The 24,222-nt window shown below is 41.8% G+C and overlaps 1 protein-coding gene across 3 annotated transcripts in view; it reads left to right on the plus strand.

The window, feature by feature from the left end:
- Window positions 1-24,222, plus strand: part of TTC12 (tetratricopeptide repeat domain 12) — a 51,615-nt gene that overhangs the window by 9,238 nt on the left and 18,155 nt on the right. For 2 of the 3 annotated variants that reach the window (XM_017523293.2, XM_017523296.2), the window contains exons 4-13: window positions 453-474; window positions 1,070-1,147; window positions 2,000-2,121; window positions 6,421-6,480; window positions 11,726-11,797; window positions 15,521-15,581; window positions 16,032-16,220; window positions 17,404-17,473; window positions 18,563-18,651; window positions 20,994-21,162. In XM_017523293.2, coding sequence (XP_017378782.1) covers window positions 453-474; window positions 1,070-1,147; window positions 2,000-2,121; window positions 6,421-6,480; window positions 11,726-11,797; window positions 15,521-15,581; window positions 16,032-16,220; window positions 17,404-17,473; window positions 18,563-18,651; window positions 20,994-21,162 — 932 coding nt within the window. The remainder of the gene's footprint in view (window positions 1-452; window positions 475-1,069; window positions 1,148-1,999; window positions 2,122-6,420; window positions 6,481-11,725; window positions 11,798-15,520; window positions 15,582-16,031; window positions 16,221-17,403; window positions 17,474-18,562; window positions 18,652-20,993; window positions 21,163-24,222) is intronic. The other variant, XM_017523295.2, reaches the window with a different exon arrangement.

The raw sequence follows: 24,222 nt of genomic DNA on the forward strand, positions 1-24,222 counted from the left end.
TAGAGACAGGGTTTCACCATGTTGACCAGGATGGTCTTGATCTCTTGACCTCGTGATCCACCCGCCTCGGCCTCCCAAAGTGCTGGGATTACAGGCTTGAGCCACCGCGCCCGGCCTCCTTTGGGTCTATTTTAATGGAAACTTGGCCTCTCCACCCCCTGAGCCTGTGTGACATATTTAAGCTGTACTTTTAAGGCAAAGTATTCTAACTCATTTTCAACTTATAAGCCACAGCTGAGGTCCCTTGACCTGGGCAGCCTCATTCCCATAGCAATTGTGCCCATAGTCAGATCTTCTGATTTAAAGCAAGCCCCTTGAATTCTGAGCCCTTCAGTTTTGACGGTTAAAGGAAATGTTCGCAACTATTTGCCTTCTTGGTTTATGCACATATAAATCAGAGAGTGGTTTTTGAAATTTGTTTCTTTGTTTTTATGAAAATCTACGTCCTACAGAGTACAGAAGAAATAGACTCAGGTAAGGACCGCATCTCCAATTTTTATTCTTTGTATAGGATCAGTTTTTGATGGATTGTAGCTCCCAGACCCTTAAATTATTGTTTCTGGGCTTATAAACAATCTGGGAACAAAAACTTACTGATCATCCCATTCTGTTATTAGTGGTCAAAGGGAGCTGCCCTGACAGCTTTTTTCTCTATTTTCTCTTGGTCAACCTTTTGTAAACTCAATTTGGTTATTCTGTATCATCCAATTTACTCTTAGCTGTTCAGGGGATCCAGATAGTTTCTCTATTGCTCAGCTCAGAAACTCATTATGCTAAACGGAGCAAAAAAAAATCTCCCTTCAAAGAAAAACTCTTTTAAAAGACATAATTCAAATTTGAAGCACAATCATAGCCATCATGTATAATAATACATCACACAGATTACCATTTAATGTCAAATTAAGAAAATGTCATTTTAGTTGCCTCAGAATCGTGTGTGCGTGTGTGTGTGTGCCTGTGTGCATATGCGTACGTGTGGCTCTAAAGTAACTCTTCAGAATTTGAGCTAAAGAACTGATTATAGTATTTGGATTTTTCTTTTTAATATCTGAAATTACCCTGCTGTCAGAGGCCTTCTTGGCATCTGTGGAGAAGGATGCAAAGGAACGAGCCAAGAGAAGGAGGGAAAACAAAGTCTTAGCAGACGGTAATTGCCAATCCTTACTTTTCAATGGCTGGGATGATTTCTGCTAGAAAGAGCACACGAAAGCCTATATGCTGACATGTGAGGACATCTAGATTCCAGTGGTGAGGTTTGTGACGAGCTTGAGGGAATGGGACCTGGCCAGAAGGAAACCATTGGTGTCTTTTCTCTGTTCCTGCTGCAACAAGCAGGCATAGGACATACCGACCTTCAGTGAAAGCTCTTTCACTGCCTCCAGTGAAAACCTCTTTCTAAAGCATTCTTATGCACTTAGCAGAGCGAAGGGAATAGTACTAAACAGTGCTCAGAAAGTGGTGGGGGGTAGCAGTGTGGTGCCACTGGCTCGCCTAAGGCATAGATGAGGTGGCAAAGAAAAAACAGCTGTGAGAAAAGAGAGGCGAAATCAAGGAAAGGGAAGGGATGGGATTGTGTGTGTTGGGGGGACATACACATAATAGAAGAATGCTTTCAACATTTATACCACCCAGGGCTGTGTGTGCTGCAGTTCTGAATGATTCCATATTTGTTGGGAAAATTAATTATTTGACTCTCTTTATGAGACACTGAATGCATAGATTTGGTCTCTGTGGCAAGCTTAGTGTGGTTCTGAGTCTCAATGTAGAAACATTTACTTTTTCTGAGAATCTACTTAGAAGATTTGGGTGAATTCAGAGAAAAAAAAATACTTGAGGAAGCTGGTTCTGAAATATCTGCAGAGAGAAACAAGTGACAAGTCCCTTTTGGATCAATAGAAGCGAAGACCGTCAAAGTAGAATTGGAAAATCAGGGGAATAACGTCTGAGAGATTTTCTGATGTGTGGTGAGAGCTCACCTGTGTAACTTATATTCCCTTAGCCCTAAAAGAAAAGGGGAACGAAGCGTTTGCTAAAGGCGATTATGAAACAGCCATCCTGCGCTACAGTGAGGGTTTGGAGAAGCTGAAGGACATGAAAGTGCTGTACACCAACCGAGCCCAGGTCAGTGAGCCAAGGATGTGTCTGTGGGGCTTTCTTGGGGAATAGTTGTCACTACACCTGGGAAAACAAAGATGAGACTAGATGTTGGGCTGGGAAATGTTTGTAAGAACTGGCTCTTGTTTTGGGTGAGGGGGGCGCTGACTTATATGTACCATTTGCCAGTTTCCATGATGCAGATATTCTCACCATGATCTAATTTGGAGTCACTGCAGGAGGACTTGGCAAGAGCTACCCATATCAGCTCTCTCCATAGCATAAGTCAGCTCCATCATATCACTGATGGCGACCATGCCCTTGTTTCTGTGGATAAAGAAGAAAACTAGTGGAATGAAATGACCTATGGGACCTTCAAATTCTGCTACCAATAGATTTGTCCAGCCTCCTTTTTTGGCACTAGCCTTAATTCCTAGGGGATGCCCTTCTATTAGTTTCTCATCTGTTGTATCAATCTCTCTTTAAGATTCTTTGACAGGGGTAAAGTGGATAGCCAATGGTCCTAGAGCCAATTTCTTGGAAATTTTGGGTTTCCAAAAGCTTTTATGCTTTAGTTTATGTCACAAATTAGCTCAATTAGTGACACTAACAAATTAGTGTTTTAACTGGAACACCAGTTAAAAACCGCCCAGATGTACATTTACTACTTAATGAAGGGATAGGCTGATAGTTCTCAGCTGAAACAAAACTAGCACTTCTGACCTTATCTTTGGAAAGTAGTTTAGTTTTTGTGTGGTAGAGTTCTCTGCTGGGCAGGCCTGAAAAATTGGCAGATTCATGACATGATTACCCATGATCAGAATATGTCAGCAGGACCTGTCTGAGGTGGACTTGATGCCTTGTCATTTGCAAGAGGAAGAGGCTGCAGCAGAGTCCTCATCAGCTCCAATTTCCCTAACTCAAGATTAAGAATGTCTGGCTGTGGGATGTTGAGGAAGAATATTGGAAGCAAAAAACAGGACATTTGGAGGCTGAAAATTCTGCGGAGTGACAGCGATTTAATGATAAATAAATCCAAGCGGTATAACCTCATTAGTTTAGCAATTTGGATAAGTTAGACTAGAGTTGAAGTGTTATTTCAACTACCTCAATTTGTGGAGAAAACTTGTTATAAGGAAGTGAATCGGTGAAAAAGATGCCCAGAGGTTGATTTAGCAGTACAGTGTATTACCCTAACAGGATTATAAACTTTTTGAGGGCAAAAACTGCCATATACTTTCTTCCTCTAATGCTTTATTTATAGCAGATGTTCAATAAATCCTTTTTTGGTTACATAACATTGGAAGCACAGTAAGTCCAATTAAGGGAGTTAAGTTTCTGTTGATAATTCAGAAGCATCGTTTAAATGCAAGCAATTAATAGAATAATTATAGTTCCTTCTTATTTATCACCAAATTTGGTCTCTAAAAACATCTGCCTACTGATGCTTGTTCAGTTGTGTTACTCTGAAGTTATTTGAAAGCAATAAAAATGGAATTGCTTTAAAAAAGTTATATAATTCAGACATATCTAAATCAGACTGTCTATACCTCAATTCATTTAAATTAGTTACATTTTCACTGCACTCATTTTTCAGCAGCATTTTGATTAGTTCTGAAGAATCACATTAAGAATGAATGTGGGTAAATATAAAGAAATGTCATGGAAAGGTCTGAGGGAGTGATTCCTCACAGCTTTCCCAAGGAGAAAGCTTATGCAAAGACAAAGAAACGGAAAATGTACTGCCTGGTGTTACGAACCATTTGAACCATTGACTATTTTTAAAATGCTTCCCCTGTATGCATGCAATGTTAGAAAACACTTAATAAAGACCCTGTAAATTGAGTGTTGCTTGCTAGAGAGAAAACCTAACCTTTCATTGCTTTGTTTTTCCCCTGGAGTTAATGTTATGATCAATAGATTGCCGGTGTAATTTAGATAAATCTGGAGTTTAATTGCTATTTGGAAAAAGTAGTTCTTTTTCAAAACGTGCAAAAGAGATTAAGGAAGTTATAGGGTGTTTAATCCAAGCCTTAAGAGAGAAAGAAGAAAAAAAGTAAAAAGCTGTGTATTGTTGCAACCCATAAAGACTTCTTCAGAGTCTGCAATGTGTCCTGAATAATAGTGCCATGAAATCATGGCTACAGCTGTCTAGAATCATGCCAGCTTCCTCCTCACATCCCCTAATTTTCAAATTAAACCTGAGGCCCTGGAGAAAAGGATGATGCTTTATAGAACAGACAGCTCAAAGATTCATCTTCTCCGATTACTATAGAACCTGAGTTAATGAAAGCACCACTCGCAGCTTCCTTGTTGTGGGGGCCAAGAGCTGCATGATTTCAATTCATTTGCTGGCTGTTGCCAGTTCCTTCCTCACTTGGGTTGGATACTTGGATTCCCTGTGAGTTGCAGCACTGACCCCACGATTTGGCTTGTCCATGTAAATATCTCATCAGGTTCGTTGTTAAGAGTGGTTGCAGTGCCCTGGTACAGTTTTGATCATGGGCAATCCTACATGTAGTGCTGGCTTTATTATTGGTAACTGATGGATCCCTGGCAAAGCCACCGCTCCTGGTGCTTGGCTACCGTTTCGTACAAATGGGATGATTGGTGCTGCCTCTCAGGGAGCTTTGCAGAAAAAGAGTGCTTCAAATCTTCTTAGTGCAACTTGGTAAGACTTTACTGACCACTTACTGTGTTCAGTAATAATGGAGAGGTCATAGTAGCCATTGTGCTTGTTTGTAAATAGTCTTTCATTTCTTTATATTCCTCTAGTTCTTGGAAACGTTGAACTACGTTTTCAATCAGTTTAGTTTGAATGGATCATGGAATTATGAGCCAATTCTTGATTTTCATGATTTTCCCCAATTCTAAGGGGATTGATTGTAAAACAGTGCCCCAGGCATTTGATACTGAGGGTTCGTGGCGACGCTCTGACTCTCATATGTTACTCTCTTCTTGCATTTTTTTTCTGCTCTGCTCAGGAGGACAGAAGCAGTGCTTTATCATTTTTTGATAACAGCATTAATGATATATAATTCACATACCATACAGTGCACCCATTTATGATACACAATTTAATGGGTTTTTAGTATAATCACAGAGTTGTGCAACCATCACAATCAATTTTTGAACATTTCATCATCATCCCAAAAAGAAAGTCCGTCTTATGCTGTCAACTCCCCCAATCCTCCCATTACTACTCCCATCCCGAGACAATCACCAGTCTACTTTTTGTCTCTATATATTTGCCTGTTCTGGATATTTCATATAAATGAAATCATACATTTGTCCTTTTGTGAATGGCTTCTTTCATATAGCATAATGTTTTTAAGATTCATCCATGTCATAGTATCTGTCAATTCTTCATTTCTTTTTATTGCTGAATAATTTTCCATTGTATTGATATGCCGTATTTTATGTACCCCTTCATCTCTGATGGACATTTGGATTGTTGCCTTTTGACTCTCATGAATAATTCTGCTATGAACATTCATGTGCAGGCATTTGTATGGACCTATATTTATATCATCTTGAGTATATACCTAGGAATAAAAGTGCTGGGTCATATGGTAACATATTTAACCTTCTTAAGAACTTCCAGACTGTCTTCCAGAGGGGCTGTGCCATTTTGCATTCCCAGCAGCAGTGTATGAGGGCTCTAATTGTCTGTCTTTTTGATTCCCTTTATCACTTGGTGTTTTTTTGGAACATTCACAGCAGGGTGGACTCCAGAATCCAGTTCTTCCTTCATGGATGTGGTTAGTGAGCTGGCTTTCTTCTGTGTATCCCTCTAGATCCTTCCCTGCCCTGCTCTGTGCCCTGGAGGGCTGACCTGTGTGGATTGGCTCCTTGGCTTCCCAGCCCTCTAGCTTCCATTTGCGTTCAGCTAATAAAATAAGAAAGAAGGAGGGAACGTGAGATTGGGGTATCTATTCTCCTGGACTTTGGCTCTGGTGAAGCCCTCAGCTCATGTCAGGCAGTTCTTTTCGCAAAGCTGTCCTCTCCCATTTTGTTCATTGCTCCCTGCTTCTTCCCCTTCAGTAATAGCCGTGGTAATGGCTGTCCACTGTTGCTAGCCCTGGGATTCTGTAGCATCCCTCGTCAGGTTCCCTATGCCCTGCCTTCACCGTGGAAGAGGTCCCTATATTAAACTCTCCTCAGTTGCCCTGTGCCAGTGTGCCATCTGTTTCCTGCCAGGACCATGACTGATCCAGGTAGGGAATAGTTCATCACTGAACTATTGTTCAAATGCTCTTTCTTTGTGAACTGAAAACTGCCTGATGCAGAGTTGTGTGTGAATATCAGCTGTTGGTGTCATTACAGGCTTATATGAAACTTGAGGACTATGAGAAGGCACTGGTGGATTGTGAATGGGCTCTCAAGGTAAGAGAGTATTTCTTTTCCCACATGATGGTGTTGGGCTGAAGTAGACAGAAGGTAGCTGCCAGTGTGTCAAGGTAGGAAAGAGTATAGTCGCTGCAGTCAGAACTTCAGTTTCATCATCTATAGAATGGGATGGAATAAAATTGTTAGGAGAGTCATAACAATGCACAAAAACTACCTAGTTCCTAGAAAGCACTCCAGGGAGCTGCTGCTATTGAATTTTCAAGGTCTTATATTACAGCACCTCCTTCTTTACTATTGTGTTATCAGACACATTGCTCTATGTGATAGTGGAAATGCCTCCTCTCTTCTAGAGCAAGCCACTGGAGCTTGTTTCTGCAATGCGGTTCTTCCTCATCAGTTTGTGCTTTTTCCCTCCGGCCCTAATAATTTGGAAATATAACATCCTCTATTTGTAGAGGAATAATCAAAAGAAAGAATTCCTATGATTCAACTTTAGTCAGGCCTCGGGCAGACAAAATTATTCTATACATGGCATTTCCTCTGAAATCTGCCAAAATAGATGATCAAAGATGCATAGAAGTAAAGACTGTTGATGGAAATGTTAAGAGTTACTAAAAGAAAAATAACTCAATCACTTTTTAGGGACATGACCAAATATTTAAGTAACTCTTAATCCACATTCCCCTAAATTCCTCTGTCACAGGGGGTTTTAACTAAGTAACCAAAACTAGTACTTCTCAGACTTCTGCACTAAAGTGCTGCTAACAGCAAAGGAGAATGAATGTGAGCCTCTCGAGAGGGTCTAGAAGCAGACAGCATGAGATTTCTTTTAAGATGTGTGTTTTATCTTAAAAAAAAAAACAGAAAAAACCAAAACCTTGTTAATTTTGCACAGAACTTCATAAAAGTTATCTGTTTTTTTAAATATAATAGTATTATTTTCAATACCTTAGAATCAAGTAAAATTGAGGTAGCAGGGCAATGTGCCAGGTTTATTCTTTGGCTTCAATTCTTGGTTACAGTACACCGACCCTAACCTAATGAGCATGGCCCAAAACAAGAGGACACTTTCCTAGTAGCATACTAGCCATGTCTACTTTATTTCTTACTGAGAGGGTAAGCAAAGGAAAACAAGGATGAATGAGAAAGTCACCTCTGCTTATAATCATACATAAAACACTGACATCTGGAGTGCCTGATTTCTTTATCCCTTAGAAGATACAATGTATGGCAAATCTTCTCCCATTGCACGGGTATGGTCTTTAAGTTATAAGAGTTTCCCGAAGCTGATGACATCAAGCTCCTCACAGCTCCATCATAGATCCACCAACCTGCTTTGTCACCTTGCTTGATAATGATTCCTTTTTCTATGATTATTCTGCAGGAGAAGAGAGAGGCAAGAATGTTTTCCTTGTTTTTTCCAGCAATAACAGCAAACATCATTTGCTGCATGCTCACAAAATTCTATTCTATTCTGTTCAGTATCACTATTTTCTCTATTTTTCTAACAAGGAAGCCAAGCCTCAGTGATTGAATAAGTAACTGGTGCAGGATCATGAAGCTAGTGTCTGTCTAACTCTAAGCCCATGCTCTTAAACATCTACAAAGGGCCTCTCCACTGCAGCCTCAAACCCCACAGTTCCTGGGTGTGGATCTCATTCCCTTCTCTGGAAGAAACGCGATCTCCTCACAGGTTCTCCAAGAGTATCTTTTCTGATCTGAAAAATGCCAAAGGGGCAGACATACCATCATGCTGATTCAGGATAACACACTGGCCTGTTCCCAAATGTTAATTGAAGTACAGTGTAATTAACAGTGAAACCAAGGCCAAGCAGACCCAATGGAGCTGACATTAAAAAATGCTGACATTCAGCAGCCAATCTTGCTAAATGCCCAGCGAGGCTCCTAGTTGAAGAGGTTTGGGTAAACACTTGGAGAAATGAGAAAAAAAAAATGTACAAAGAGTCTAAAACTAATAATGATTTGTTTTATGTTGCAGCTGTGAATTAAAAGAAAAACTTTTGCCCTCTTTAAAATTAATGTATCAATAGTGAATGTCACTGGCACTCCATTACTTATAGTTTTAGTACTTTCGTGCCAATTTAATCTTTTTTGACACTTTTAAATTGGTAGAGACAATGTGATGATATTTCAAGACTGATGTTTCTTGTCAAGGAAGATAAGGCAGCAAAGCTGGTTTCAATTAGGATCAACATCATTTCTTTCTCAGCAGAACACTTCTTGCACAATGAAATACATCTTCCTCTGAAGGCAGGATTCCTTTAAAAGGAAGCTGGGGTTCACCCAAGAAAATTCTACTGAGGGTTGACACATGATCAAAGGAGAATGGGCGTATTAGTGAGAAAAACCCATTAGCAGCCCTTTGTGTCATTGTCTGAGGAAGGCAAGTCACAACTATCTGCACTTCACGGTGACATACGATAGGCCAGGGACAAGGCTCTAATGCTTGGGGCTGGGTTTTCCCGCCTGCTGTAACCCCAGTGCTCTGCCAGTGAATGTACTGTGAATATCTGGCTTTCATGAGCTGAAGTACTAGAGTTTCCTCTTTTCCCTTTGACCATTCCTTTCCTGCTTCCTCAATTTCATCCTTTGTGAATTCATGAGGGGTCACCCCTCTGCTCCCTGCCTTTCTTCTCTCTACAGTTACTCCCTCACAGCTCTCTTCTCCTCTCACGGGCTCAACTCTCATCTCTGCAAATGGCTGTCAGACCTACTTCCCCAATCTCCCCTTCCCCGGCTCCAGGGCTGCATGTCAGCTGCCTCCTGCAGGTGCCTTTTGATTGTCTTCATGTCTTCTGAAACTCAGTATGTCTAGAAGCCAACTCTTCATCTTCTTACTCAGCCTTTCCCACGTTCTGCCCTGACTGACTTCTTTCTGTTCATGACACACCATGTCTTTCAGGAATCTAGACCCCCGGTTTTGACTTCACATCCTAGCGCTCCTTATCATTGATGGCTAGTTGATCCTGGCCAGTTCTTTCTTTGACATAGCTCTGGCATCTGCACTTCCTTTCCTTCCCACTGTCACCAGGACTTCAGACATTAGCCCTTGTTCTAAGTGGTTGTTCTGGTCTCCTTACTCATCTCTCATTGTTCAGCCCATACCTCTTGTTCAGCCTTTCCCTCCTCTGGTCATGTCTGCATGCCACCTTCCTACCAGCTTACCTCCACACTGCCATTGGTGACTCACCCTCCTCCAGTGTGGCATGCGAGGCTACCATGTGGAGTTGCCATTTAGCTCAAGATGGAATCATCCCTCCACCCAGCACCTGCTCCTCGATCCCAGATGGATTGTCCCCAAATCCCCTGTACTCTCCTCCCTCAGGTCATTGCCCACCCCACTCTCCCTCCATCCTCCTCTCTTCACCTCTCCATGTCACTTAAGACTCAGCCCAGATCCCTCCTGCTCTGCATGCCCTTTTAAAAATATGCATTTTAGAGCATATTTTCTTCCACTGAATTTTTTCAGTAGCATTTTCTATAGCATCTATATACTTTTTTCTATAGCACTCTCTGAAGGAGATTTGGTGTCTTTTTTAAACCCTTGAGAGTTTAATGGCCAGGTTTCAAATTCCAGCTCTTCCACTTGTTACCTTTGTGACCTTGAGCCTATCCAACCCCTAGTTTCCACATCTGTAAAATACGGATAATAAGTGTATCTACTTCATAGAGTTATTATAAAGCTTCTGTGAGATCATTCATATGAACCATAAAGCTCAGTGCCTGGCACATGGTTTGGGCTGAACTGTCATGCACAGTTATTATTGTGACTTCCATTCACTTAGCAGTGAATTGGGAAATGATATACACAAAAGTGTATCTCTAAGCCTTCTCCAACAATTATTGTTCTCTCTTTTATTACTATTGTTATTCTTCTCTCTTTTATTAAATTTAGATTTTCTCTTTTGCTCTGAAATGAATTGCTGCTGATATAACTGCAGCAATAGCAGCTAATACTATGTTACCCAGAGCCACACCAAGTGTTTTACATAATTTCTTCCTCACAAACACCCGAGAGAGATACTACTATTGTCTTCATTTTTCAGGTGAGGAAAATGAGTGTCAGAAAAGTTAGGTGGCCTGGCCAACATGCCACTTCTGCTGGTAGCAGAACAAGGATCTACGCAGGACATTTTAGACTCCCGAGTTTGAACGCTTTTTTTTTTTTTTAAGATGAAGTCTAGCTCTGTTGCCAGGCAGGAGTGCAGTGGTGCAATCTCGGCTCACTGCAACCTCCGCCTGCTGGGTTCAAGCCATTCTCCTGCCTCAGCATCCAAAGTAGCTGGGATTACAGGCACGTGCCACCACGCCCATCTAATTTTTGTATTTTTAGTAAAGACAGGGTTTCACCACATTGGCCGGGATGGTTTCCATCTCCTGACCTTGTGATCCGCCCACCTCGGCCTCCCAAAATGCTGGGATTACAGGCATGAGCCACCGTGCCTGGCCCTGAGCTTGAACTCTTAAACTCTTCATATTTAATACTTTGATGGGCATCTGATTTGGCACAATGTATTGCATATAAAAGAGGCTCAATAAATATTCATTAACTGAATGTCTTAGATTTTAGTGTATGTCTCTGTCAAATCATCCCCTGCAGGGGCAGGCAGGTGCAGGGCCCCCTGTGTAAATGGTCTAGTTTGCCATAAGCTTCAAACCTGCTTTTTGAAGGGGGCATCCCTATTGATCTTAACTGATATGAACAGAAGTTCCCAGTACACATGTTGTGGTTTATTTGGGAGGAAGGACTTCCCCGGTCCGCTAAGATATAATAGTAATCTCAGCTGTTTTCCCAGAGTAAGTTCTCTCTTCTAGTAAACCAGTGACTCTCAAACTTAGCTGCACATTTACCTCACCTAGAAAGCTTAAAAAATTATTGATGCCTGGGTTTTACCCCAGAGTATAATGTAATTGACGTGGGATGCAGGATTTTTACAAGCATCCTAGATGATTCTAATGTTCTGCCAGTGTTAAGAGCTCTTTTAAACTGAGGGTTTGCTTCCTGATTGCATCTCATTAAATGGAAATGAAAACTGGCAGGTATCATTAATTAATTTGGTGAAGAGCTTGCTGATGCATCCAGGCTCCTTGCAGACATCAATTAGTTTGGTCACAAGTATGCAAAAAAAAGTTTTGTCAACTCTGGTAGTTGCCCTGAGAATCAAAGCTTCACCTTAACTCTTTTAGCTGTATAGTGAGGGGAGTGGCTAATGACTTCACAGCTTCTAAAACTTCTGATCAGTCATTCTCTTTTATTCAGTGTGATGAAAAATGCACAAAAGCATATTTCCACATGGGAAAAGCCAACCTGGCCCTGAAGAACTACAGTGTGGTAAGTTCTTAGAGAAGTGTAATTGACATGACTGATCACAGAGCGATGCTCCCACTTGTACTAGAGGAGAACCATGATTCTCCAAGCTAATCAGGTATTAATCCATCCTTTAGTATTTTCCAAGGTAAAGCTCAAGATCTTAAAGTTGGGAAGAATGTTGGGTGTCAGTTAGCTGCACCCCACCAGCTGCAGGACTCTTCTGCAACAGCCTCTACCAGTGTTTGTTCAGTCTCTGGAGAGAAAAGACAGAAGCAAAAGAGAAAACAAAATTTGCTATACTCTCATCACCTAAAAAAACCATGCAGATCAGTCAATCTATCTACCTGTCTATCCATGTTAAGATATTATATATCATTAAAAGTAGCTTTATTGAGATATAATTCACATACCACACAATTCACCTGTAGAGAGTGTATGATTCAATAGTTTTTAGTATATTCACAGTCTGGAAGCCATTACCAAAATCAGTTTTAAAAATTTTCATCCCTTCCCAGAAAAACCCTGTGCATATTAGCAGTCAGTCCCCTTCCCTGCAGCCCCATATCAGCCTTAGGCAACCACCAGTCTTTGTCTCTTATATATTTGCCTGTTCTGTAGATTTCATACAGTCATACAATCTGTGGTCTTTTGTGACTAAGGTCATTCACTTAGTATAATGTTTGCTTGGCACATTTATGTTGTAATGTGTATCAGTTCTTTGTTCCTTTTTATTGCTGAATAATATTCCATTGTATGATACCATGTTTTATTCATTCATTCATCAGTTAATGGACATTTGGGTTGTTTCCACTTTTTGCCCGCTATGAATAACAATGCAATGAGCATTCACGTGCAGGATTTCTTTTTATGTTTACAGTCCTCTTGGGTATGTATCTAGAAGTGGAATAGCAGGACCATATAATAACTCTATGTTTAACCTTTTGAGGAACTACTAAACTGCTTTTGAAAATGGCTGCTGCATTTTACATTCCTACCAGCAGTGTGTGAGGGTTCCAGTTTTTCCACATCCTCTTCAATATTTGTTATCTATTTTTATTGTAGCTATTCTAGTGGGTGTGAAGTGATGTGTCATTGTGGTATTGATCTGCATTTTTTGGTGGCTAACGATGTTGAGGATCTTTTCATGTACTTATTGGCCATTTATATATTTTCTTTGGAGAAATGTCTTTTTTTATAATGAGTTGCAAATGTTCTTTATATAATCTGCATACAAGTTTCTTATCAGATACATGATTTCCAAATATTTTCTTCTACTCTTTGTATTGCCTTTTCCTTTTCTTGATGATGTTCTTTGTGGCACAAAAAAATGGTTAATTTTGATGAAGCCTCAATTACTTATTTTTTTTTTTGGTTGCTTGTGACTTTGGTGTTACGTCTAATAAATGATCATCTAATCTAAGGTCGGGAAGATGTATACCTACATTTTCTTCTAAAAGTTTTATGCCTTTAGCTCTTATATTTAGCTCTGTCTAATCCATTTTTGAGTCCATTTTTTTGTATGATGTGAGGTAGGGGTTCAACTTTACTCTTTTGCATGTGGATGTCTACTCGTCCCAGTACCAATTTGTTAAAGAGACCATTTTTTCCCTCATTGAATGATTTTGGCACCCTTGTCAAAAATCAGCTGACCACAAATATATGAGTTTATTTTTGGACTTTCAGTTTTATACCATTCATCTACTTGTCTGTCCTTATGCCAGTACCACAGTGTCTTCATTTTTGTAGCTTTGTAATAAGTTGAGAAGTGCCAGTCCTTCAACTTTGTTCCTCTACATTTTCAAGATTGTTTTAACTATTCTGGTACTTTTGAATTTCTATATGAATTTCAAGATTATCTTGTCGATTTGTGCAAAGAAACCAGATGGAACTTTGATGGGTATTATATGAATTTGTAAATCAATCTGGCAAGTATTGCTATCTAAACAATATTAAGTCTTTCTATCCATGAATTTAGGATGTCTTTCCATTTATAAGATATGTCTTTAAAATAAAGTGCTTCATATTATACATTTTTTAAAGGTTTCTTTGTTGGATTTTAATTGTTAATTTAATACAAGCTTATTGTAATAAAGCCAAATAAAATAAATGTGAATCAAGAAAATGTTAATCTTTCCCTGTCCACCAATTTTTATTTACTCATTCAATTCATTCATTCAGCAGATATTTATTGAGTGCTTTCTATGTGTCAGGCACTGTTAATACAGGCAATAAATAATACATCAGTGAAACTAGACAAAATCCTTGGCTTCATGGAACTCATGTTCTTGGGGTAAGAGTGACCAGGAGACAAAAAACAATTAAGTAGATGTGTAGTATGTTATGTGTAATATGTTAGGTGGTAGTAAGTAGTGTTGAGAAAAATAAATCAGGAAGCAGTAAAGATGAGAGTGGTTTTGTATACAGTGGTAAGAAAAGGCTTTCTGAAGGAAGGGAGCGGTGAACAAACCATGTGGATATATAAGGGAATAAATTCCTGGCAGAGGGATAGCGAGAATACAGCCAGCAAGAGGAGAGCAACAGGAGATGAGGTCAAACAGGTGAGACGGGTGGAAAAGGGGCTGATCCTGCAGGGCCTTATAGGCTTTTCAAAGAACTTCGGCTTTTACTCCGAGTGATCTTCTCGCTTTATTGGGGAATTTTGAGTAAAGTAATTAAATTATCTGACAGATTTTAAAGGATTACTCTGCTATATTGAGCATGTGTTTTGGCATGGCAAGATAAGAACAGAGAACATGTGAAAAGGCATTGCAATAAATATCCAAGCAAGAGGTGATGTTGGGTACCAGGTTGGTGGTGGAGGTGGTAAGAAGTGATGCGATTCTGGATACTTACTGACAGTGATGCCAACAAAAATTGTTGCTAGATTAGATCTGGGGTTGAAGAGAAGTTGGATATGGGGTCACTCTGATGTGTGGACTTCTGTTCCTGGGACACTGTTCTCTACTTTAATGTGTCATTTTTTTCCCCTTCAGCTTGTTTCTTAACTCTAGTCTTCTAGATGAACTTTGAAACTTCAAGATTATCTCAGAGCTGCTTTTTATCTGAGCTTTTTCTCTAGGTGACTGGTTAGATTATACTCTGGGCAGTTCTTATATTCCTGTGGGAAATACTGCCCTAAGCCCAGGAATCCTATGAACTAGAATCCAGTAACTTTATACCTAGCAATTTCCTCAATGAGAAGCCCTCACTCTTGAGTTTTCCAGCTGACTCTTATGTGGCCAATAAATGGATCCCTTACTGGTTCTCTTCGCAGCCTGTACATTTAAATAGGCAGCTCTCTTTTCCTATTCCCGAGTCTCTGTCAACACTGCCTCTGGCTTCATTTATTTCCTAACTCCCTAGGGACATATCTGACAGCCTCCTGTTCTCGGTCAGTGCAAATATCATACCTAAGTTTTGCATTTACTTTATGATTATTTCTATCCCAGACAGACATGATCTACAGGAATTTAGGACTGGATATTTTTCATCATAAGCATCTAACATCACTACAACACTGCTTCTTTTAAAATGAATTTTGAAATAATACCTGTTGCCCCTAGAACTGGAGAAGCCTGAACAAAATGTCAAATGCACACTGCGTTCCTATGCCTGTCCCCTGTGCTGGGAGCAGGAGGAGGCGAGGAGAAAATAATAAAGCAGCTAAGCCTAACGGCACCCAGTGTATTCCTCGTGATCACCTTTACCCCAGCCACTCTTCAAGGTCTTGTTTCTTTTTTCCAGTCTAGAGAGTGTTATAAGAAGATCTTAGAAATAAACCCGAAGCTGCAAACCCAGGTGAAAGGTGAGCCTGTTCCTGCTGGGGCCCTTCATCCGAACTCCACTTCCCTCTGCCTCCTGCCTTAGAATGCATTCCTTGCCTACACCGCCCTTGGCCACGAGGCAGCAGTGGATTTTCTTTCCTGCACGGTCCAGTCCTCTGTATTACCGGCTCACTCCACTCCTCTGCCTGCTGTGCTCCCTTGCAAATATTAATATTTGCCTTCTTCATCTTCTACACCATCCTCCCTTAGATGCTGTTAGGCTCCCTTGAATCCCCAACAAGATTTAAGATTCTGGTTATAGATTTAGGCTGTTTCTAAAATGTTCCTTGCTGAAGAGGAGTTTGAATTATTTTAATGCTTTATGCTTCTCAAACTCCCATCCTCAAAAGAAAAGGAAAAAAAAGTTACTTCTTGCACAGTATTGTTGATTGTTAGGGTTTTGTTTTGCTTTTCCTTTCTTGTTTTTCTAGATTACCTGAATCAAGTAGATCTTCAGGAAAAAGCAGACCATCAAGAGAAGGAAGCCCACAAACTGCTGGATTCAGGAAAGAACACAGCCGTGACCACCAAGAACCTCCTGGAGACCCTTTCCAAGCCTGACCAGATCCCCTTGTTCTATGCCGGGGGGATTGAGATCCTGACTGAAATTATAAAGGAGTGTAAGCCAGCGATGTGTGTGATCTCATGAGTGCTGTCGGTGTGAAGGGACACGTTCAGAGGTCTGCCTTTACCAGGCGAAGAATCCCTCCCTTCCTTCCACAAATACTGATTGAAGATGTACTCTAATGTAGCTGCTAAAAGGGGTGCACAAGAAATGTCCTCCCAACTCTGCCCTGTCCTCTCTATAGCACGTGCGTACACTCAGCACATATGCAATAAACATACACAACACAACACACACACGTGGCACACACTCCATGCTTACATATGTCACACACACATGCACTTAGCTTTCACTGACTTGAATATATTCTTGACTATATTGAATATATTACACACACACCACATACCACACACTGCACACTCACACTATAAGTACTCACGTCACTCCACATATCCTGCACATATTCCGCCCTCACATTTTCTCCACACACCCTGTGTACATCCTGCACGTACCCTACACGTACTTCCGCAGACACCCCAGGCATCCCATACCACCTCACACACCTTCCCTCCACTGTGGAGGAATGGGGGACAGAATTTTGTAGGTTAAACTGTAAGGTTCACCCAGTTACACTTAATGGCTACTTAGGATGTGAAAATGGCTTCAGAGCAAACATCAGCTCTCCTGCTAATGAGGCCATACTGTTGTCTTGTACTAGCTCTTGTAAACATTGTTTCCAAGGCTTAAATGATCTCTCTACTCAGTGACAGCATGTTGTTTGTACAAATAGATGGAGTTTCTGACTTCTCTTTAGTGTGCAATGGAGGGTGCACAAACATCCCCTTCAGCAGTTTCCTGGAGATTATAAATTCCTCTCTAGAGCCTGGAAACAGCTTTGAAATAAATATTTAAGAACAGATGGATATGCTGGCACTTCCCATAGGTTAAGCAGCTCTGGGAGGCTCTCTAAAGATTACAGAATGTTGAACTGTGCAGATAGACCTCGGAGCCACCCCAGCTCTGCTCTCCTTCTCTAAACAGTCCCTCTGCCTGTGGCACTAAGAGGCTGCTGACAATTGTATTTTTCAAAATGTAAAGGTATTTGTTTCTGCTAAACCATTAATGTGGGGACTTTGATGTTCCATATTAGGTTTCTCATTAGCAGGTGGCTGTGTTGCAGCTAGACACCAGCCAGCCAGTTTTGGAGTTTGAAGTGGTTTTCTCTGTATCTGTTTCAGGCACAGAACAAACTTTATTCAGAATACACAATGGATTTAGTATCATCAGTGACAACGAGGTCATAAGAAGGTAGGGATGTTTATAAAGACAGCACAGCATCAAAACAAGGGAAGATAACCGCTGCTTATGAATCAGACACGAGGCACATAGGTAGTCACGTTTCTGAACCTTCAGTCGGTAGTAGGGGCCTCTCCAGGACCGCAAAGCTACTACGCGAACACCTTTGAGTGCTGACCCTCAAGTCATTGGAGTTACGCTGCAGTTAACAATTGAGGCTGGGCGCAGTGGCTCACGCCAGTAATCCCAGCACTTTGGGAGGCCAAGGTGGGCGAATCTGTTGAGGTCAGGAGTTTGAGACTAGCCTGGCCAACATGGTGAAACCCTCTCCACTAAAAATACAAAAATTAACTGGGCATGGTGGCGGGTGTCTGTAATCCCAGCTACTCGGGAGGCTGAGATGAGAATCGCTTGAATTTGAGCCCCGGAGGCTGCAGTGAGCCGCTACACTCTAGCCTGGGCGGATACGGTGAGATGCAGTCTCGAAACAAAAAAACAAACAAAAAAACCATGCAATTGAAGAGAGGCACAGCAGCACTTCCCAGGGCTCCTCCAAGCTCATCAAAGAGAAATTATCATTCTTGCTGCTTTCCCACCAGTTTTTGCAAGGTTGTCATTTGTTCTTTTCTTCATTTGGAATTTGCTGATCATATCAAGAAGTAAGATCAGCAGGGTGCTGGCCAATCCCGTTTATAATTTCATCTGAAGAAAAGCCTATATGGTAGGAGGCAGTTTGCTAAAGTTACTGTATTTTAATTTTGGTTGTTCTGGTGTGCTCCCTGAGGTTTAGGTTACAGGTGTGGGTTGGAGTCACCAATACATGTCTGTGTGCTCAGCTGCAGTTCACTGGTCCCAGTGCAGCCATCACCCAAGGCCCTGGCTCACTGGCCACCCTTTATGCAGCCCTGGCTTCCTCAGTCTGCATCCTTTGCCTGGGACTCATGGTTCAGTAATTGGTCCTGGTGACCCATGGCTCTGGATTATAAAATTACTTTCTCAGACCTGCATTTGGCAAGTCTAGGGGTGAAATAAAACCAAATGAAGAGAAAATCAAGACTGATTTTCAGATTTTTTAAGATAGCTCTCCTTTGTCCATTGTAGGTGTTTTTCCACAGCAGGAAAAGATGCAGCTGAAGAGACGGTCTGTGTGTCTGTTCTCAAGCTCTGGCAAACAGTGTGCAGTGGGAACGGTAAGCCTGGGTAATCACCACTGATCACCATTCATGCACTGCGTGCAGGAAATACACTGTCAGGCGGGACTGTCCTCCCCAAAGGCTGCGCCATGGATAACTGCTGTCTAGACTTCCACACACCCTCTCCCTCCAGGAAAGCTTATGGATCAAAAGCCGGGTAGACAGATGAGGGCTGAGGCTGGTGAAGGGAGGAGGTCATGTCAGCACAATGAGTGGTCTCTCTCCTCTCTCTTCTCCTCCTGCTCTTTGCAGACTCATGACTTCTGTTTGTGCACTGGCAGTGAGGTAGATGGAGTTTTTCTTTTCTTGCCAGCTTAAAAATATTGCTCCCTTTTGCTAACCACAGTACCTTTCCAGCATCCTGAGAGTTACAGTCCTCCCCACCAGTATCTCCACACACTGACTCATGTGTAATATGGAGAAAGTAGAATGCCACGGGGATTTATTCACTGTGTTAACTCAGGCTTTTCACATATTCGCATCTTCTAGAGTTCATTACGTTTTCGTGTAATCTTTCGTAATCACTTTTGTAACTTCAGTGTAAATACGAATTTTAAAATATATGTTTCAGTGTTTTTGACCCTGGACAAAAACATTGAAAATGGGGATAATGGTAGCTATGTCTCCTTTTCACAGGGCTGCTGTGGGAGGCAGTGATAGAGCGTGTGAATGCAGTTTGCATACTCTGACATGTTAAGTAGGAGATAATACCTTTTTTTTTTTTTTTTCCAGTAGAGTGGAGGAATCAAGAGCGTAAGAAATTAAGCTCTTAAACATCTAGACAATCGGGGGCCTGTTTCCTGACAAGAATTAAGGCGAGTTATGCCCAGACTAATATCATCACCAAGGTGGCTTATGACTCTGTGTAGGACCCTGCACAGGCATAGGGCAGTGTTTTTGCAAACTCCCCAACAGGAGAGTAAGGAAGGCAGGACTTGGTGATGCTGTGTCTACTCAGTGTGAATCTGACATAACAATCTGTTTACTCTATTTCTGTGAACCTATTTATCATTTCTGTGGACCTTAGATTACATTTTTTTAATCATCTTTAAAATACTGTCAGATACCTGTGATGTAAATGCTATATTTCAGGTCAATAAAATCTTGATATATCTAACTCAATAAATACAAAGCAGTTTTTCAAAAGGGCAAGGGAATGCTTAAAAGTAAGGACATGAAAATATGTCAGTGATCTACTGTGGAGTGGGAAAGAGCAGCCAATTACAGGGTAGGATGTATAATATTTTAAACATTATTTATATGAGGGGTGAATAATAGCTCCTTTGGGGAATGGGCTTACCTGGAGGGGGTATCAGCTAACTCTGTATTTGAATTATTCATAGCAAGCTACTTGTCTAGTATAAGAAAAAATACATAAACTAAACAAATCAACAAGAACCTTCCCATTTCAGAAATCAGTAGACCCTATCTTACATGGGCAGGAGTAATCATAGGTGAAGTGTAGGCATGAGATGTAATGTTTGCAACAAAAACATGGTTTGATATGTGGGCTGCACATCATATCCTGCAGTCCCATTACTCTGGCTCTTTCAGGACTAGAGGAGTCCTGGTGTGTGTCTTCTACTTGATGCTGTATCCTGTGTGTAAATGGGCAATTAGCACAGGAGGGGAGAGGGCCCAGGGTAATGAGGTCCAAGTGACCGGGCCTACCCCTTTGAGATCCAGTTTGTTCTGTTTCATAGCTTGGCCTCATACTGCAGTCTCTACCCTGCAGTTTCAAACAAATTCATGTACCTGGTCAGAAAATGAAGCAGATGAAAGGGGATAAATCTGCTGCCACCACCCTGGAAGAGCTTATATTCTAGGAAGGGCACACTTTATTCGTTAATGCTCTCATGTGATATTCTGCTTTCCTAGATAACATTTCCTCAAATGGCCGCTTTAGCCATTGTATGAATATTGATGGTCTAAAGATATTCCATGATTAAGCTGATTTCTTTCCCCTTCCTGGTGTTTCCAGATACCACACGCCAAGGAGACTTGACAATAATAAGGACATAGCTGATTTATGGGTGCCAGTCCCCGTCTGGCACAGTCATGTATTAACTCATTTAATCCTCATGACATCCCTGTAGGTAGGACATAATCCTCATTTCACTGATGAGGAAACCGAGGAGCACAAGAGCTCACTGTTAAGGTCGCTCCCCTGGGCATTCAGACCCCAGCAGTCTGGTTCTAGAATCTACAGTCTTACATTTCATTTTCCTGCCTTCAAATGAGTGGGTAACAGTTGAGTTTCCCATTAGGATGGAGGGCAACAGAGCTGGTTTAATTGCCGTCATGGCATGCAGAAGACAGACAACCCCTGTGTTTTGCAGAGGAAAACCAGCGTGTGCTAGTGATGGACCGTGACAGGGCTAGGCTGCTGGCCGCCCTCTTGTCCTCCAGGGTCCTGGCCATCCGGCAGCAGAGCCTGGCCCTGTTGCTGCAGCTCGCCCAGACTGAGAGCGGACGGAGCCTCATCATCAGCCACCTTGACCTGACCAGGTAAGTCTCTGCTGGCAGGTTCTTCCTGGGACATCTCAGGTCGTCACTTGACAAGTTCAGGCGTGCCTGTCTCCCCCTCGTATCTCTGATGTGTGACTTGAAGGATCAATAACAGAAAGAGCCTTTGACAAGAGTGCTCTGTCATGAGGACCTCCAGGACAGACTCCTGTCTGCACTTGGTACCATGGACAGTTTTATTTCTCCTGAGCAACTGGCTCGTCCCCAACCCACAAATGGTGCAAATGGCAGCCCTTCCGTAGCCAGACTGGGAGCCCCACCTTAAAATAGGTCATTTGCTTCTGCACCTTTGGCCTCGGTCCTTTCTCTACCCTGTTCCTGCCCTTCCTTTTCTTCTTTGATTTCTGTTTGAGGTAATCCTGTCTTATTCTACATATCCTTAAACCGCTTCTGGAACAAGATGGAATATGAATAAATAAAACATTTCAAATACTGTTGCATGGAGGTCTTTCCAAAGTGTAAGACTATGGGCATAGAATGTGTGTCCCCTAAGTAGCCTTTCTAGAAAGATTGCTGAACCACAGTGATTCTGCCCCATCCTTTATAATGTATTAGTTTATTTTTAAAAATCATTTATGTATTTATTTTGCTTACTTGTTTTACTTATTCATTTATTTACTTTCATTAAGTTTTTAGTTTATTTATCTTCACATAATTAGTTTGAACATGTGAAATTGCCACTTACTAGATCTAAAAGGTTGCATGCCAGCCATTTCATATGGTTCAATCTAGTAGAAATAGTGGCAATTATTGTACCTTGCTTTATAAATGTTTCTCACACAATCTAAAAACAGGAGATTACCCTTCTGAGTTTTCTCATTCACTGCTATTTTGTTTTATTTTCCCTCATCCTTCGAGGTAGGCAAGGTAAGCTTTATTACCTCATGTCCCTGATGGGGCAGGAGGCACTGCGGCAAGGAACCAAGGGAATCTCCCCTAGCGAGCCCGGCCCCCAGGCACTGCTCCGAGGACCCAGCTCTGCTCTGTCTTCCCAGCAGGAAAAAGAGCCAAACCTGCTGCGACTGGCTCTTGTTCCTGCCAGATCTTTTGGGGACCCTGCTGAGCCCTCCCACACTGTTCAGTTTGGTGTGGAGCTCTGTGTGTGCCCGTGCCAGGGTGGCTATTAAGCCTTGCCTATGGCTCCCCTTCTGGGCCCAGTCACAGCCTCAGTGGCTCCCAGGAAAGGCTTTGGCAACTTCCTGAAGCTCAGGCCTCATGGCAGATGCAGATTGTTAGTGGAGTTAAATTCTCCAAAAGCACATTTCACATTTCAAATGACTCTGCAGTCATTTCCTCAATACCTTCATCATATTTTTTTAATATGGTTTTTGTCTCTTTGAGTAAATGTAGCTATAGCTATCATGAGCTTTTCCCCTCAAGCTATCTTTGAATTGCTTGAGTTTCAATGTGAATTTTTCCGGTGTCTCGGAGAGTGGCTTTCACAATCACCTCATGTGGTCCTGCCTACTCTCTTTAGACAGAGAAACCTCAGGTTTTTACCTTTATGCCTACTAGCCTCCTTACCGTTCATCTCCAGTTGAACCAGAAAGAATGGGTTCTCTGTGATGAAATGAGGCAGTTTGAATCAAAACAGAGCTGCAAATAGTCCCATGACTGTCACGGCAGCTCACGTATCACATTCCACCCACAGTGCTTATCCTCCTAGGAGAGGTTGAAGGGACGAATATGTGCTGGCCAAGGGCCCGTGTCATTTTGTAAAAAGTGCTGGGTTTTAGTCTTAAGTAGTACTGAGCTTAAATCCCCTGCATGTCTCTGCTTGTGTGACCCAGGAAAGTGACTTAGCATTGATGGGCCCCGTGTGTCATCTGCACCCTCACTTATGATGACACGGGGCGGGGGGTGATGCAGCTATGTCAGTTGAATTTTTTGCTGCCGCATTGTGCAGAATACTTGAACAAAAGAAGCTTAGGCAAAATAGCTTAAGCCTGGCTTGTTTTGTCACCTAATAAAACGAGGCTAAAGATAGCAACTGTTGGTGCAGTGACTTAAAGATGTCGAGGTCAAAGTCTCTTCCTTCTCCTGACCTTCCCCACATGGTCATACCTTCCTCCTCGCTGCAGCTCCAAGCTTCACGTCCTTCTTTAAGACAGGTCAACACTAGCTGAATCTGTCCCTTTTATCAAGAAAAGCTACTGCCTATTTCTCTTTGGACAGAATTGTGTCACATGCTACCCCTGGTGGAAAAAAAATCGTCCTAGCTTCCTCTGTAGTAGAGTCAGGAAGAATAGAAGGGAGCGGAGAATGTGGAGTTAGCCTGCAAACAGCATCTCCTACAGCAAAAAAAAAAAAAAGCAACTAACATCAAGTATCAGGCCTGACACATGGCATGAGAGGGGCTCAATAACACTTATAATCATTTTTCTCTCAGGGTAGGGTATTTGTTCAGGGTCCTAAATTGAAGTAACCATGCATTTACTGGTTACATGAAAGCATTTTCTGACCTGTGATTCACTCACAGAGACAGCTGCTTCCAAGCAGAGCAAAAAATCTGCCACAAAAAAGAAGGGATGTGAGGAGGTAGAAAGAGCCATGCAGTCTTCTCTAGGTCCTGAGTCCACTTAGGCTGTGTGCTTTGTCACATGGTGAGGGGGCCTAGCTGCTTATGTCTCCCAGGACAAAACCAAGATGATCTTAGACTGCGGTCTCATCTTCTGTGCTATTCAGGCTTATTAGTATTCATCTTCAAGACCGAAGAAAATAGGTTTAAACTGGTGAAGGAAGAATCTGAACTAAGTGTAAAACAAATAAATTATTTCTGACAGCAGGAGCACTGGAGTCCATTCCTGAAGATGTTAGGGATTTGCAGAAGCTCAGCGTCACCTGGGCCCTCAGGAACCAGCCGGTCAAGCCCCACTCGGCATAGATTCCTCTGCGCACCTGTGTGCAGCCTGTGCATCATGCCCTCCAGGGGACATGCCAGTGCTTTCATTATTTTTACCTACATTTGGTTCGGGATGGGCAGTAATGCAGCTAATAGACTGGGTGGAGGAAGTCTCTCCCCAGTTAGTGAGAAGCTGTGGG

The sequence above is a fragment of the Cebus imitator genome, unplaced genomic scaffold (assembly GCF_001604975.1).
Source record: "Cebus imitator isolate Cc_AM_T3 unplaced genomic scaffold, Cebus_imitator-1.0 Scaffold28, whole genome shotgun sequence".
NCBI classification, from domain to species: domain Eukaryota; kingdom Metazoa; phylum Chordata; class Mammalia; order Primates; family Cebidae; genus Cebus; species Cebus imitator.